Source organism: Salvelinus fontinalis, chromosome 10 (genome assembly GCF_029448725.1).
Source record: "Salvelinus fontinalis isolate EN_2023a chromosome 10, ASM2944872v1, whole genome shotgun sequence".
Classification (NCBI taxonomy): domain Eukaryota; kingdom Metazoa; phylum Chordata; class Actinopteri; order Salmoniformes; family Salmonidae; genus Salvelinus; species Salvelinus fontinalis.
The window spans coordinates 40072089-40090152 of NC_074674.1; the positions used below are offsets into that span (position 1 = coordinate 40072089).

The 18064-nt window shown below is 49.0% G+C and overlaps 1 protein-coding gene across 1 annotated transcript in view; it reads left to right on the forward strand.

The window, feature by feature from the left end:
* grik1a (glutamate receptor, ionotropic, kainate 1a) overlaps positions 1–18064 on the forward strand; it is a 101030-nt gene that overhangs the window by 56943 nt on the left and 26023 nt on the right. Inside the window, exons 9-13 of the mRNA XM_055936809.1 lie at positions 1952–2059; positions 9467–9580; positions 10324–10527; positions 12774–12997; positions 15996–16114. Coding sequence (XP_055792784.1) covers positions 1952–2059; positions 9467–9580; positions 10324–10527; positions 12774–12997; positions 15996–16114 — 769 coding nt within the window. The remainder of the gene's footprint in view (positions 1–1951; positions 2060–9466; positions 9581–10323; positions 10528–12773; positions 12998–15995; positions 16115–18064) is intronic.

The following is an 18064-nucleotide window of genomic DNA, read 5'->3' on the forward strand; positions in this document are numbered from 1 at the left end:
GTACCCCCTGTGTATAGCCTCCACATTGACTCTGTACTGGTACCCCCTGTATATAGCCTCCACATTGACTCTGTACTGGTACCCCCTGTATATAGCCTCCACATTGACTCTGTACCGGTAGCCCCTGTGTATAGCCTCCACATTGACTCTGTACCGGTACCCCCTGTGTATAGCCTCCACATTGACTCTGTACCGGTACCCCCTGTATATAGCCTCCACATTGACTCTGTACTGGTACCCCCCTGTATATAGCCTCCACATTGACTCTGTACTGGTACCCCCCTGTATATAGCCTCCACATTGACTCTGTACTGGTACCCCCTGTATATAGCCTCCACATTGACTCAGTACCGGTACCCCCTGTATATAGCCTCCACATTGACTCTGTACTGGTACCCCCCTGTATATAGCCTCCACATTGACTCTGTACTGGTACCCCCTGTATATAGCCTCCACATTGACTCTGTACTGGTACCCCCCTGTATATAGCCTCCACATTGACTCTGTACTGGTACCCCCCTGTATATAGCCTCCACATTGACTCTGTACTGGTACCCCCTGTATATAGCCTCCACATTGACTCTGTACCGGTAGCCCCTGTATATAGCCTCCACATTGACTCTGTACCGGTACCCCCTGTATATAGCCTCCACATTGACTCTGTACCGGTACCCCCTGTATATAGCCTCCACATTGACTCTGTACCAGTACCCCCTGTATATAGCCTCCACATTGACTCTGTACCGGTACCCCCTGTATATAGCCTCCACATTGACTCTGTACTGGTACCCCCTGTATATAGCCTCCACATTGACTCTGTACCGGTACCCCCTGTATATAGCCTCCACATTGACTCTGTACTGGTACCCCCTGTATATAGCCTCCACATTGACTCTGTACTGGTACCCCCTGTATATAGCCTCCACATTGACTCTGTACTGGTACCCCCTGTATATAGCCTCCACATTGACTTTGTACCATAACACCCTGTATATAGCCTCCACATTGACTCTGTACCGTAACACCCTGTATATAGCCTCCACATTGACTTTGTACCGTAACACCCTGTATATAGCCTCCACATTGACTCAGTACCGGTACCCCCTGTATATAGCCTCCACATTGACTCTGTACTGGTACCCCCTGTATATAGCCTCCACATTGACTCTGTACCGGTACTCCCTGTATATAGCCTCCACATTGACTCTGTACTGGTACCCCCTGTATATAGCCTCCACATTGACTCTGTACCGGTACCCCCTGTATATAGCCTCCACATTGACTCAGTACTGGTACCCCCTGTATATAGCCTCCACATTGACTCTGTACCGTAACACCCTGTATATAGTCTCCACATTGACTATGTACCGGTACCCCCTGTATATAGCCTCCACATTGACTCTGTACCGTAACACCCTGTATATAGTCTCCACATTGACTATGTACTGGTACCCCCTGTATATAGCCCTGTTATTGTTATGTACATTTCTTGTTTTAAAAAAAAGTATTTTTCTATTTCATGAACTGCATTGTTGGTTAAGGGCTTCTCAGTAAGCATTTCACAGTAAGGTCTACACCTGTTGTATTCGGCGCATGTGACTAATAAAGTTTGATTTGATTTAGATTTACCATCATTGCCACCAAATCATCACTTCCAATTGGCTCATTCATACATCCCCCTCCTCTCCCCTATAACTATTTCACAGGTCATTACTGTAAATGAAAATGTGTCCTCAGTCAACTTACCTGTCAACTTACCTGTACAGGAGAGAAAGTTGGCTTTCAATGCTTCAATTAGACTCCTCAGATACACAGAAGGATGACAGTGTTCTGTCTTTTCTCTCAACACCCCCCCCCTCCCTCTCTCTCTTTCTCCCCTATCTCTGTCCCACTCTCACCACCGCTATCTCTCTCCCGCTCTCATCATCCCTCTCTCTCCTCCCCTCCGCAGGCCCAGTGGGATGGTCTGACAGGTCATATAGTCCTAAATAAGACAGATGGTCTGAGGAGAGACTTTGACTTGGACATCATCAGTCTGAAGGAAGATGGTACAGCCAGGGTGAGTACAGACAGGGGGGAGGGGAGGGGAGGGGGGGGGGGGGGGGGGGGGGTCAGTGGGTGAGTGGATGGGGGGGGTGCGCACGTGCCCTGCCCATAACAACTAGGCTTTCCTTCTCCAGAGCTTTACTGTTCCATAGAGAGTAATTGTTGAGGTGTGTTTTGCGTGTGCAGAGAATATTACACAACCATTGGTTTGGGTCATTCAGGTTATTTTCTCATCATGACCATCATGTAAACGTATTGATGGAGACAGCAGCTGCTCCCCAGTGTACAGAGGAGCACCATGGAGAGTATGTCTCTACTGGTTAACTGCCTGTTTTCTCCTCTCTGCTTCTCTTCTCATAAGGGCTTTGTTGAAGGCTCCAGTCGCCTCACTAAAAGGTGGAGCAAGGTTTGTGCCCACAACTCCCCCCTATAAGTATATAACCTTGTGATGTACCTCCTCTTTACTCTACCGAAGAACAGTCCCTGAATATTACCCCTCTCCCACCTAACAGTCCTCTATACCTTAATGTTGGTCTGTTTCCTAGTTATTCTGAAACCTCCTGTGGAATTCCCTCCATCACAACTTGATGTCGACCTACAAGTACTTTGGTCCTATTTCGCTCGCTCTCCCCCCATCTCTCTCTCTCTCTCCCCCATCTCTCTCTCTCTCCCCCATCTCTCTCTCTCTCCCCCATCTCTCTCTCTCTCTCCCCATCTCTCTCTCTCCCCCCATCTCTCTCTCTCTCTCCCCATCTCTCTCTCTCTCCCCCATCTCTCTCTCCCCCATCTCTCTCTCTCCCCCCATCTCTCTCTCTCTCCCCCATCTCTCTCAATCTCTCCCATCTCTCTCTCTTCCCCCATCTCTCTCTCCCCCCATCTCTCTCGCTCTCCCCCCATCTCTCTCTCTCTCCCCCCATCTCTCTCTCTCCCCCCATCTCTCTCTCTCTCTCCCCCATCTCTCTCTCGCTCTCCCCCATCTCTCTCGCTCTCCCCCATCTCTCTCTCTCTCTCTCCCCATCTCTCAATCTCTCCCATCTCTCTCTCTCTCTCTCCCCATCTCTCTCGCTCTCCCCCATCTCTCTCGCTCTCCCCCATCTCTCTCTCTCTCCCCATCTCTCAATCTCTCCCATCTCTCCCATCTCTCTCTCTCTCCCCCATCTCTCTCTCTCTCTCTCTCCCCCCATCTCTCTCTCTCTCTCCCCATCTCTCAATCTCTCCCATCTCTCTCTCCCCATCTCTCAATCTCTCCCATCTCTCTCTCCCCCATCTCTCTCTCTCCCCCATCTCTCTCTCTCCCCCCATCTCTCTCTCTCCCCCATCTCTCTCTCTCTCCCCATCTCTCTCTCCCCCATCTCTCTCTCTCTCTCTCTCTCCCCATCTCTCTCTCTCCCCATCTCTCTCTCTCCCCATCTCTCTCTCCCCCCATCTCTCTCTCTCCCCATCTCTCTCTCTCTCTCTCAATCTCTCCCATCTCTCACTCTCTCCCCATCTCTCTCCCCCATCTCTCTCCCCATCTCTCTCTCTCTCGCATCTCTCTCTCCCATCTCTCTCCCCCCATCTCTCTCTCTCTCCATCTCCCTTTGTCGCTCTCTCTCTCTTTATACAGTATGACATGCTGTACATAAGGTCGCTGGGTGTGTGATGGTTATGTTATGGTGCTGAGAGAGAGAGAGATCTTTTATTGTTGTTGAGCTGCTCTGAGGGGGGAGATAAATTCAACTGGTGTTATGGGACGAAGTTGATGTCTTTCAGAGTGTGATTTCTTCATCTAATAGGCAGTCAGTCCATCCTTCAGAAAAGCACCTGGATAGAATCAGAGTCTATAGAAAGAAGAGGTTGTCTTACACAATGAACTCAAATACCCCTTTCACACTATTGAGCTGATCTGTAGGACTACTCTTCACTTCTACCCCGCTTCTACGACCCCCTCTGACCCTCTACGACCCCCCTCTGAACCTCTACGACCCCCTCTGAACCTCTACGACCCCCCTCTGAACCTCTACGACCCCCCTCTGGACCTCTACGACCCCCCCCTCTGGACCTCTACGACCCCCTCTGACCCTCTACGACCCCCCCTGGACCTCTACGACCCCCTCTGGACCTCTACGACCCCCCCTCTGGACCTCTACGACCCCCCCTCTGGACCTCTACGACCCCCCCTCTGGACCTCTACGACCCCCCCTCTGGACCTCTACGACCCCCTCTGGACCTCTACGACCCACTTCTGGACCTCTACGACCCCCCTCTGACCCTCTACGACCCCCCTCTGACCCTCTACGACCCCCCTCTGGACCTCTACGACCCCCTCTGACCCTCTACGACCCCCCCTCTGGACCTCTACGACCCCCCCCCTGGACCTCTACGACCCCCCCTCTGGACCTCTACGACCCCCCCCTGGACCTCTACGACCCCCCCTCTGGACCTCTACGACCCCCCCCCTGACCCTCTACGACCCCCCCTGGACCTCTACGACCCACTTCTGGACCTCTACGACCCCCCTCTGACCCTCTACGACCCCCTTCTGACCCTCTACGACGCACCTCTGGACCTCTACGACCCCCTCTGACCCTCTACGACCCCCCTCTGACCCTCTACGACCCCCCTCTGACCCTCTACGACCCCCCTCTGACCCTCTACGACCCCCTCTGACCCTCTACGACCCACTTCTGGACCTCTACGACCCACTTCTGGACCTCTACGACCCCCCTCTGACCCTCTACGACCCCCCCTCTGACCCTCTACGACCCCCCTCTGGACCTCTACGACCCCCTCTGGACCTCTACGACCCCCCTCTGGACCTCTACGACCCCCCTCTGACCCTCTACGGCCCCCTCTGGACCTCTACGACCCCCCTCTGACCCTCTACGACCCCCTCTGACCCTCTACGACCGCCCCTCTGGACCTCTACGACCCACTTCTGGACCTCTACGACCCCCCTCTGGACCTCTACGACCCCCCCTCTGGACCTCTACGACCCCCCCTCTGACCCTCTACGACCCCCCTCTGACCCTCTACGACCCCCCCTGGACCTCTACGACCCCCCTCTGACCCTCTACGACCCCCCCTGGACCTCTAGGACCCCCTCTGACCCTCTACGACCCCCCTCTGACCCTCTACGACCCCCCTCTGACCCTCTACGACCCACCTCTGACCCTCTACGACCCCTTCTGACCCTCTACGACCCCACCTGGACCTCTACGACCCCCCTCTGACCCTCTACGACCCCCCCTGGACCTCTACGACCCCCTCTGACCCTCTACGACCCCCCTCTGGACCTCTATGACCCCCCTCTGACCCTCTACGACCCCCCTCTGGACCTCTATGACCCCCCTCTGGACCTCTATGACCCCCCTCTGACCCTCTACGACCCCCCCTCTGGACCTCTACGACTCCCCTCTGGACCTCTACAACCCCCCCTCTGGGCCTCTACGACCCCCCTCTGGACCTCTACGACCCCCCTCTGACCCTCTACGACCCTCCTCTGGACGTCTACGACCCACCTCTGACCCTCTACGACCCCCCTCTGGACCTCTACGACCCCCCTCTGGACCTCTACGACCCCCCTCTGACCCTCTACGACCCCCCTCTGGACCTCTACGACCCCCCCTCTGACCCTCTACGACCCCCCTCTGACCCTCTACGACCCCCCCTCTGGACCTCTACGACCCCCCCTCTGGACCTCTACGACCCCCCTCTGGACCTCTACGACCCCCTCTGGACCTCTACGACCCCCTCTGGACCTCTACGAGCCCCCCTCTGGACCTCTATGACCCCCCCTCTGGACCTCTACGACCCCCTCTGACCCTCTACGACCCCCCTCTGGACCTCTACGACCCCCCTCTGGACCTCTACGACCCCCCTCTGGACCTCTACGACCCCCCCTCTGGACCTCTACGACCCCCCCTCTGGACCTCTACGACCCCCCCTCTGGACCTCTACGACCCCCCCTCTGGACCTCTACGACCCCCCCTCTGGACCTCTACGACCCCCCCTCTGGACCTCTACGACCCCCCTCTGGACCTCTACGACCCCCCCTCTGGACCTCTACGACCCCCCTCTGACCCTCTACGACCCCCCTCTGACCCTCTACGACCCCCCTCTGGACCTCTACGACCCCCCTCTGGACCTCTACGACCCCCCTCTGGACCTCTACGACCCCCCCTCTGGACCTCTACGACCCCCCCTCTGGACCTCTACGACCCCCCTCTGGACCTCTACGACCCCCCCTCTGGACCTCTACGACCCCCCCTCTGGACCTCTACGACCCCCCCTCTGACCCTCTACGACCCCCCTCTGGACCTCTACGACCCCCCTCTGGACCTCTACGACCCCCCCTCTGACCCTCTACGACCCCCTCTGGACCTCTACGACCCCCCTCTGACCCTCTACGACCCCCCTCTGGACCTCTACGACCCCCCTCTGAACCTCTACGACCCCCCCTCTGGACCTCTACGACCCCCCCTCTGGACCTCTACGACCCCCCCTCTGGACCTCTACGACCCCCCCTCTGGACCTCTACGACCCCCCCTCTGGACCTCTACGACCCCCCCTCTGGACCTCTACGACCCCCTCTGGACCTCTACGACCCCCTCTGGACCTCTACGACCCCCCCTCTGGACCTCTACGACCCCCCTCTGGACCTCTACGACCCCCCCTCTGGACCTCTACGACCCCCCCTCTGGACCTCTACGACCCCCTCTGGACCTCTACGACCACCCCCTGACCCTCTACGACCCCCCTCTGGACCTCTACGACCCCCCTCTGGACCTCTACGACACCATTAGTTAATATGGTGTTAGTTAATATGGTGTTAGTTAATATGGTACCTGTTAGTTAATATGGTACCTGTTAGTTAATATGGTAACTGTTAGTTAATATGGTGTTAGTTAATATGGTAACTGTTAGTTAATATTGTAACTGTTAGTTAATATGGTGTTAGTTAATATGGTACCTGTTAGTTGATATGGTGTTAGTTAATATGGTACCTGTTAGTTAATATGGTACCTGTTAGTTAATATGGTGTTAGTTAATATGGTAACAGTTAGTTAATATGGTAACTGTTAGTTAATATGGTGTTAGTTAATATGGTGTTAGTTAATATGGAAACTGTTAGTTAATATGGTGTTAGTTAATATGGTAACTGTTAGTTAATATGGTACCTGTTAGTTAGTTAATATGGTGTTAGTTAATATGGTGTTAGTTAATATGGTGTTAGTTAATATGGAAACTGTTAGTTAATATGGTGTTAGTTAATATGGAAACTGTTAGTTAATATGGTGTTAGTTAATATGGAAACTGTTAGTTAATATGGTACCTGTTAGTTAATATGGTGTTAGTTAATATGGTACCTGTTAGTTAATATGGTAACTGTTAGTTAATATGGTACCTGTTAGTTAATATGGTACCTGTTAGTTAATATGGTAACTGTTAGTTAATATGGTGTTAGTTAATATGGTAACTGTTAGTTAATATGGTACCTGTTAGTTAGTTAATATGGTAACTGTTAGTTAATATGGTACCTGTTAGTTAGTTAATATGGTACCTGTTAGTTAATATGGTACCTGTTAGTTAATATGGTGTTAGTTAATATGGTAACTGTTAGTTAATATGGTACCTGTTAGTTAATATGGTAACTGTTAGTTAATATGGTGTTAGTTAATATGGTAACTGTTAGTTAATATGGTACCTGTTAGTTAGTTAATATGGTACCTGTTAGTTAATATGGTACCTGTTAGTTAATATGGTGTTAGTTAATATGGTAACTGTTAGTTAATATGGTGTTAGTTAATATGGTAACTGTTAGTTAATATGGTGTTAGTTAATATGGTAACTGTTAGTTAATATGGTGTTAGTTAATGTGGTAACTGTTAGTTAATATGGTACCTGTTAGTTAATATGGTAACTGTTAGTTAATATGGTGTTAGTTAATATGGTAACTGTTAGTTAATATGGTACCTGTTAGTTAGTTAATATGGTAACTGTTAGTTAGTTAATATGGAAACTGTTAGTTAATATGGAAACTGTTAGTCTGGATTATTGTGGATTATATTCACGCTATCAATCTGCCTGTCATTCACACCAACAGAGTGGAGAGGGAATATATACGTAGTTAACACTGGCTGGCTGGCTGGCTGGCTGGCTGGCTGGCTGGCTGGCTGGCTGGCTGGCTCAATGATTCATCTAAATCTCTCTATTGCTGAGAGTTGAGCTAAATCTACTTAACTATGCTCTATAGGACTTCTTACCTCTAACTGTTTAACATTATGGGAGTAGCAGCAAGGATCCTAGTCCTAGACCAGGGGTGGACAACCAGCTAGGATCCTAGTCCTAGACCAGGGGTGGACAACCAGCTAGGATCCTAGTTCTAGACCAGGGGTGGACAACCAGCTAGGATCCTAGTCCTAGACCAGGGGTGGACAACCAGCTAGGATCCTAGTCCTAGACCAGGGGTGGACAACCAGCTAGGATCCTAGTCCTAGACCAGGGGTGGACAACCAGCTAGGATCCTAGTCCTAGACCAGGGGTGGACAACCAACTAGGATCCTAGTCCTAGACCAGGGGTGGACAACCAGCTAGGATCCTAGTCCTAGACCAGGGGTGGACAACCAGCTAGGATCCTAGTCCTAGACCAGGGGTGGACAACCAGCTAGGATCCTAGTCCTAGACCAGGGGTGGACAACCACCTAGGATCCTAGTCCTAGACCAGGGGTGGACAACCAGCTAGGATCCTAGTCCTAGACCAGGGGTGGACAACTCCAGTCCTCAAGGCGTTGGTGTCACAGTTTTGCCCCAGCTAACACACCTGACTCCAGTAATCACCTAATCACGATCTTCAGTTTACAATGCAGTTTGATTCATCAGGTGTGTTTGTTAGGGATGATGGAAGAAGAAGTGTGCCACCAATCAGGCCACGGAAGACAGGAGTTGCCCACCTCTAATCTAGACCATGGAGAATCTCCATCACAAATCATTTTTATTCCAGGACTGTAGGGTTAATCTGTGTTTGGAGGAAACCGTCCCTTTTAATGTCTATCTGATGGACTATCCTTTGTTATCTTCCCATGCTGCTGTGAGTTGGACTCTGTGGTGTAACCAAATAGGATATTGGTAATTGGATAACCTACGTGGGTCTGTTTGAGTCCCCAATGGCACCCTATCCCCTATGAACCCTGGTCTAAAGTAGTGCACTATATAGGGAATAGGGTTCCATAGGGGTCTGGTCTAAAGTAGTGCACTATATATAGGGAATAGGGTGCCATAGGGCTCTGGTCTAAAGTAGTGCACTATATATAGGGAATAGGGTACCATAGGGCTCTGGTCTAAAGTAGTGCACTATATAGGGAATAGGGGGCCATTTGGGGTGCAGACACGTCCTTCTTTCCTGAGTGTGAGTTTTACTTACTTAATGTTTTTTATTCAGATTGCGGTGTGGAACTCCTACACGGGCTTGAACCTTACAGAGACCAGCAGGGATAAAACCAACAATGTGACTGACTCTATGGCCAACAGGACACTGATCGTTACTACTATACTGGTGAGAGGGGGAAGAGGGGTACGAGGAGAGAGGGGAGGAGAGGAGGAAGAGTGGAGGAGAGAGAGAATAGGGGAGGGAGAAGAGGGAAGGAGAGGGGGAAGAGTGAAGAAGAGAGAGAATAGGGGAGGGAGAAGAGGGGAGGAGAGGAGAGGGGGAAGAGTGCAGAGGAGAGGGGGAAGGGGGGAGGGAGAAGAGGGAAGGAGAGTGGGAAGAGTGAAGAAGAGGGAGGAGAGGAGAGGGGGTAGAGTGAAGGAGAGAGGAAATAGGGGAGGGAGAAGAGGGGATGAGAGGAAAGGAGGGAGAGTGAAGGAGAGAGGGAGTAGGGGAGGGAGAAGAGGGAATAGGGCGGGAGAGGAGATGAGGAAGAGGGGAGGAGAGGAGAGGGGTAAGAGGAGAGGCGGAAGAGGGCAGAGAAGAGGAGAAGGGGAAGAGGCGGGAGAGGAGGAAGAGGAGAGGAGGAAGAGGGCAGAGAAGAGGAGAGGGGAAGAAAGGGAGGAGGGGGAAGAAGGGGAAGACGGGAGGGGAAGAGGAGAGGGGGAGAAGAGAGGGAAGAGGAGAGGGGGAGAAGAGAGGGAAGAGGAGAGGGGGAGAAGAGAGGGAAGAGGAGAGGGAAGAGGGGAGGAGAGGAAGTGTAGGTGAAAGAATAAGGAGGGAGCATGAAATGTAAATGTAATGATCTATATTATTATACTGGTGAAAGGGGCTGTTTTAAAACGTGTCTATGCTGCCATTATTCATTACAGGAAAACCCTTATGTGATGTTTAAGAAGTCAGACAAGGAGCTGTCCGGTAACGACCGGTTTGAGGGCTACTGCCTGGACCTGCTGAAGGAGCTGTCCAACATCCTGGGGTTCACCTACGAGGTCAAACTGGTGTCTGATGGGAAGTATGGCGCTCAAAACGATAAGGGGGAATGGAACGGCATGGTCCGAGAGCTCATCGACCACGTGAGTTGTCGATGAGCTTATTCATGCTGTACCAGTGTAGCCCATGTGGAATGAATGACTAGTTAGTTAGCTGTAGAATCATCGCTCTAGTAGAATCCATCACTCTAGAGGTATCCATCATTCTAGTAGAATCTAGTGGAATCCATCATTCTAGTAGAATCTAGTAGAATCCATCACTCTAGTGGAATGCATCACTCTAGTGGAATGCATCACTCTAGTGGAATGCATCACTCTAGAGGAATCCATCACTCTAGAGGAATCCATCACTCTAGAGGAATCCATCACTCTAGAGGAATCCATCACTCTAGAGGAATCCATCACTCTAGAGGAATCCATCACTCTAGAGGAATCCATCACTCTAGAGGAATCCATCATTCTAGTAGAATCCATCAATCTAGAGGAATCCATCACTCTAGTGGAATCCATCACTCTAATGGAATCCATCACTCTAGAGGAGTCCATCACTCTAGAGGAATCCATCACTCTAGAGGAGTCCATCACTCTAGTGGAATCCATCACTCTAGAGGAGTCTATCACTCGAGGAGTCTATCACTCGAGGAGTCCATCACTCTAGTGGAATCCATCACTCTAGTCGAATCCATCACTCTAGTAGAATCCATCACTTTAGTAGAATCCATCACTATAGTTGAACTCATCACTCTAGTGGAATCATCACTCTAGTAGGATATATCACTCTAGTAAAATCCATCACTCTAGTGGAATCCATCACTCTAGTAGAATCCATCACTCTAGAGGAATCCATCACTCTAGAGGAATCCATCACTCTAGAGGAATCCATCACTCTAGTAGAATCCATCACTCTAGAGGAGTCCATCACTCTAGTGGAATCCATCACTCTAGAGGAGTCCATCACTCGAGGAGTCCATCACTCTAGTGGAATCCATCACTCTAGTGGAATCCATCACTCTAGTCGAATCCATCACTCTAGTCGAATCCATCACTCTAGTAGAATCCATCACTTTAGTAGAATCCATCACTATAGTTGAACTCATCACTCTAGTGGAATCATCACTCTAGTAGGATATATCACTCTAGTAAAATCCATCACTCTAGTGGAATCCATCACTCTAGTAGAATCCATCACTCTAGAGGAATCCATCACTCTAGTAGAATCCATCACTCTAGAGGAATCCATCACTCTAGAGGAATCCATCACTCTAGAGGAATCCATCACTCTAGTAGAATCCATCACTCTAGAGGAGTCCATCACTCTAGTGGAATCCATCACTCTAGAGGAGTCCATCACTCGAGGAGTCCATCACTCTAGTGGAATCCATCACTCTAGTCGAATCCATCACTCTAGTAGAATCCATCACTTTAGTAGAATCCATCACTATAGTTGAACTCATCACTCTAGTGGAATCATCACTCTAGTAGGATATATCACTCTAGTAAAATCCATCACTCTAGTGGAATCCATCACTCTAGTAGAATCCATCACTCTAGAGGAATCCATCACTCTAGTAGAATCCATCACTCTAGAGGAATCCATCACTCTAGAGGAATCCATCACTCTAGAGGAATCCATCACTCTAGAGGAATCCATCACTCTAGAGGAATCCATCACTCTAGAGGAATCCATCACTCTAGAGGAATCCATCACTCTAGAGGGATCCATCACTCTAGAGGAATCCATCACTCTAGAGGAATCCATCACTCTAGTGGAATCCATCACTCTAGAGGAATCCATCACTCTAGAGGAATCCATCACTCTAGAGGAATCCATCACTCTAGAGGAATCCATCACTCTAGAGGAATCCATCACTCTAGTGGAATCCATCACTCTAGAGGAATCCATCACTCTAGAGGAATCCATCACTCTAGAGGAATCCATCACTCTAGTAAAATCCATCACTCTAGAGGAATCCATCACTCTAGAGGAATCCATCACTCTAGAGGAATCCATCACTCTAGAGGAATCCATCACTCTAGTAGAATCCATCACTCTAGAGGAATCCATCACTCTAGTAGAATCCATCACTCTAGAGGAATCCATCACTCTAGAGGAATCCATCACTCTAGAGGAATCCATCACTCTAGTAGAATCCATCGTGGAAGTGATGTCATCCAAGGCCAACCTAAAATGAGGTGTAATTAAAATATATTTCACCCCCTCCTCTCAGATAGCTGACCTGGCTGTAACCTCTCTAACCATCACCCCTTCCTCTCAGATAGCTGACCTGGCTGTAACCTCTTTGACCATCACCCCTTCCCCCTCCTCTCAGATAGCTGATCTGGCAGTAGCCCCTCTGACCATCACCTACGTGAGAGAGAAGGTGATAGACTTCTCTAAGCCCTTCATGACTCTGGGCATCAGTATCCTGTACAGAAAACCCAACGGCACCAACCCCGGAGTGTTCTCCTTCCTCAACCCACTGTCTCCTGACATCTGGATGTATGTACTGCTGGCCTGCACTGGAGTGAGCTGTGTCCTGTTTGTCATCGCCAGGTAAGGGGTTAGAGGTCAGGGGTCAGGGGTTAGGGTGAACACTGTCTCCTGACATCTGGATGTATGTACTGCTGGCCTGCACTGGAGTGAGCTGTGTCCTGTTTGTCATCGCCAGGTAAGGGGTTAGAGGTCAGGGGTCAGGGGTTAGGGTGAACACTGTCTCCTGACATCTGGATGTATGTACTACTGGCCTGCACTGGAGTGAGCTGTGTCCTGTTTGTCACTTGTTTTTCTCTACTTTTGAGCAGGGCCCTATTCCCTATATAGTACACTACTTTGAGCAGGGCCCTATTCCCTATATAGTACACTACTTTGAGCAGGGCCCTATTCCCTATATAGTACACTACTTTTGAGCAGGGCCCTATTCCCTATATAGTATACTACTTTGAGCAGGGCCCTATTCCCTATATAGTACACTACTTTGAGCAGGGCCCTATTCCCTATATAGTACACTACTTTGAGCAGGGCCCTATTCCCTATATAGTGCACTACTTTGAGCAGGGCCCTATTCCCTATATAGTGCACTACTTTGAGCAGGGCACTATTCCCTATTATAGTGCACTACTTTTGAGCAGGGCCCAATTCCCTATATAGTACACTACTTTGAGCAGGGCCCTATTCCCTATATAGTACACTACTTTTGAGCAGGGCCCTATTCCCTATATAGTACACTACTTTGAGCAGGGCCCTATTCCCTATATAGTACACTACTTTGAGCAGGGCCCTATTCCCTATATAGTGCACTACTTTGAGCAGGGGCCTATTCCCTATATAGTACACTACTTTGAGCAGGGGCCTATTCCCTATATAGTACACTACTTTGAGCAGGGCCCTATTCCCTATATAGTGCACTACTTTGAGCAGGGCCCTATTCCCTATATAGTGCACTACTTTGAGCAGGGCCCTATTCCCTATATAGTGCACTACTTTGAGCAGGGCCCTATTCCCTATATAGTGCACTACTTTGAGCAGGGCCCTATTCCCTATATAGTGCACTACTTTGAGCAGGGCCCTATTCCCTATATAGTGCACTACTTTGAGCAGGGCCCTATTCCCTATATAGTGCACTACTTTGAGCAGGGCACTATTCCCTATATAGTGCACTACTTTGAGCAGGGCCCTATTCCCTATATAGTGCACTACTTTGAGCAGGGCCCTATTCCCTATATAGTACACTACTTTGAGCAGGGCCCACAGGCGTTCTCGACCAGGGACTATGATGTGATTTTGGATGCTTCCTTTAATTAGCATGTTGTGGACCAGGATGTGTGTCGAGGTTGTTGAAAAGGACAACGGGGCTATTTGATTTAATTGAAGTTGTGTTTGAAAAAATAACAGCATTGTTAACAGAAGTGTTTTTTATTGATTTCAGTTCAGTCTTTAACTGTGGTTCATGTTGTTGATTGTAACTAAAAGTACAGTATGTCACTATGTGCTGTGTTTTACTCTCTCTCTCTCTGTCTCCTCTCTCTCTCTTCCTCTCTCTCTCTCTCTCTCTCCCTCTCTGTCTCTCTCTTTCTCTCTCCCTCTCTCTCTCTCTCTCCCTCTCTCTCCCTCTCTCTCCCTCTCTCTCTCTCCCCCTCTCTCCTCTCCCTCCCCCTTCTCTCCCCCTCTATCCCCTCTCCCTCCCCCTTCTCTCCCCCTCTCTCCCCTCTCCCTCCCCCTTCTCTCCCCCTCTATCTCCTCTCCCTCCCCCTTCTCTCCCCCTCTATCCCCTCTCCCTCCCCCTTCTCTCCCCCTCTCTCCTCTCCCTCCCCCTTCTCTCCCCCTCTATACCCTCTCCCTCCCCCTTCTCTCCCCCTCTATCCCCTCTCCCTCCCCCTTCTCTCCCCCCTCTCTCCTCTCCCTCCCCCTTCTCTTCCCCTCTATCCCCTCTCCCTCCCCCTCTCTCCTCTCCCTCCCCCTTCTCTCCCCCTCTATCCCCTCTCCCTCCCCCTTCTCTCCCCCTCTATCCTCTCCCTCCCCCTTCTCTCCCCCTCTATCCCCTCTCCCTCCCCCTTCTCTCCCCTTTCTCCTCTCTCTCCCCCTTCTCTCCCCCTCTATCCCCTCTCCCTCCCCCTTCTCTCCCCCTCTATCCCCTCTCCCTCCCCCTTCTCTCCCCCTCTCTCCTCTCCCTCCCCCTCTCCCTCCCCCTTCTCTCCCCCTCTATCCCCTCTCCCTCCCCCTTCTCTCCCCCTCTATCCCCTCTCCCTCCCCCTTCTCTCCCCCTCCCCTCTCCCCTCTCCCTCCCCCTTCTCTCCCCCTCTATCCCCTCTCCCTCCCCCTTCTCTCCCCCTCTATCCCCTCTCCCTCCCCCTTCTCTCCCCCTCTCTCCTCTCCCTCCCCCTTCTCTCCCCCTCTCTCCTCTCCCTCCCCCTTCTCTCCCCCTCTCTCCCCTCTCCCTCCCCCTTCTCTCCCCCTCTATCCCCTCTCCCTCCCCCTTCTCTCCCCCTCTCTCCTCTCCCTCCCCCTTCTCTCCCCTTTCTCCTCTCTCTCCTCTCCCTCCCCCTTCTCTCCCCCTCTATCCCCTCTCCCTCCCCTTCTCTCCCCCTCTATACCCTCTCCCTCCCCCTACTCTCCCCCTCTATCCCCTCTCCCTCCCCCTTCTCTCCCCCTCTCTCCCCTCTCCCTCCCCCTTCTCTCCCCCTCTCTCCTCTCCCTCCCCCTTCTCTCCCCCTCTCTCCTCTCCCTCCCCCTTCTCTCCCCCTCTATCCCCTCTCCCTCCCCCTTCTCTCCCCCTCTCTCCTCTTCCTCCCCCTTCTCTCCCCCTCTATCCCCTCTCCCTCCCCTTCTCTCCCCCTCTATCCCCTCTCCCTCCCCTTCTCTCCCCCTCTATCCCCTCTCCCTCCCCTTCTCTCCCCCTCTATCCCCTCTCCCTCCCCCTTCTCTCCCCCTTTCTCCTCTCTCCCCTTCCTCCCCCTTCTCTCCCCCTCTCTCCTCTCCCTCCCCCTTCTCTCCCCTTTCTCCTCTCCCTCCCCCTCCTCTCCCCCTCCCCTCTCCCCTCTCCCTCCTCCCCCAGGTTTACACCCTATGAGTGGTACAACCCACACCCCTGCAACCCCTCATCAGAGTTGCTAGAGAATAATTTCACCTTACTCAATAGTTTCTGGTTTGGAGTGGGAGCTCTCATGCAGCAAGGTATTTAGGTTACAGGTCAACGTTAACACCCATCCTAGAGGCTGCTGGGACCACTGGGTTTATAGATACTGGGTCATGGGGCCACTGAGCTGGTCCTGTGGTCGGTACTGTGGGCCGGTAAACTCCTATTTCTACAGTAAAGACCCTACTGATACTGTAAACCCTGAACTGAGCCTTAACCTTTTAGTAATCTTTAGTAACCTTTTAGTAACCCTTAGTAACCTTTTAGTAACCTTTTAGTAACCTTTTAGTAACCTTTAGTAACCTTTAGTAACCTTTAGTAACCTTTTAGTAACCTTTTAGTAACCCTTAGTGACCTTTAGTAACCTTTTAGTAACCTTTTAGTAACCCTTAGTAACCTTTTAGTAACCTTTAGTAACCTTTAGTAACCTTTAGTAACCTTTTAGTAACCTTTTAGTAACCCTTAGTAACCTTTTAGTAACCTTTAGTAACCTTTAGTAACCTTTTAGTAACCTTTAGTAACCTTTTAGTAACCTTTAGTAACCTTTTAGTAACCTTTTAGTAACCTTTAGTAACCTTTTAGTAACCTTTTAGTAACCTTTAGTAACCTTTTAGTAACCTTTAGTAAACTTTTAGTAACCGTTTAGTAACCGTTTAGTAACCTTTAGTAACCTTTAGTAACCGTTTAGTAACCTTTTAGTAACCCTTTAGTAACCCTTTAGTAACCTTTAGTAACCTTTAGTAACCTTTAGTAACCTTTAGTAACCTTTTAGTAACCCTTAGTAACCTTTTAGTAACCCTTAGTAACCTTTTAGTAACCCTTAGTAACCTTTTAGTAACCTTTTAGTAAACTTTAGTAACCTTTTAGTGACCTTTAGTAACCTTTCAGTGACACCTACAGCTATAGTAATATAACAACCCCCCTGCTCTCAACCAAACCAACATCTGAATGACATCATAATTTAGTCAATGAATAATCTAAACATAACTAAATCTATAAATTATCTAAACATGACTAAATCTATAAATAATCTAAACATAACTAAATCTATAAATCTAAATATAACTAAATCTATAAATAATCTAAATATAACTAAATCTATAAATCTAAATATAACTAAATCTATAAATAATCTAAACATGACTAAATCTATGAATCTAAATATAACTAAATCTATAAATAATCTAAACATAACTAAATCTATAAATCTAAATATAACTAAATCTATAAATTATCTAAATATAACTAAATCTATAAATTATCTAAACATAACTAAATCTATAAATAATCTAAACATGACTAAATCTATAAATAATCAAATATTACCTCAAGCTAAACATAACTAAATTAATGAATAATCTAAACATAACTACATCTATAAATATAACTAAATCTATACATCTAAACATAACTAAATTAATGAATAATCTAAACATAACTACATCTATAAATATAACTAAATCTATACTTCTAAATATAACTAAATCTATAAATAATCTATACATAACTAAATCTATAAATGATCTATACATAACTAAATCTATAAATGATCTTAACATGACTAAATCTATAAATGATCTAAAAATAACTAAATCTATACATCTAAATATAACTAAATCTATAAATAATCTGAACATGACTAAATCTATAAATCTAAATATAACTAAATCTATAAATAACCTAAACATAACTAAATTATAAATAATTATCAGCCATCAACCCTCCATTACAGCCTCCTTTTTCATCCCTCAACCTTCCATTACAGCCTCCTGTTCCATCCCTCAACCCCTCCATTACAGCCTCCTGTTCCATCCCTCAACCTTCCATTACAGCCTCCTGTTCCATCCCTCAACCCCTCCATTACAGCCTCCTGTTCCATCCCTCAACCTTCCATTACAGCCTCCTGTTCCATCCCTCAACCCCTCCATTACAGCCTCCTGTTCCATCCCTCAACCTTCCATTACAGCCTCCTGTTCCATCCCTCAACC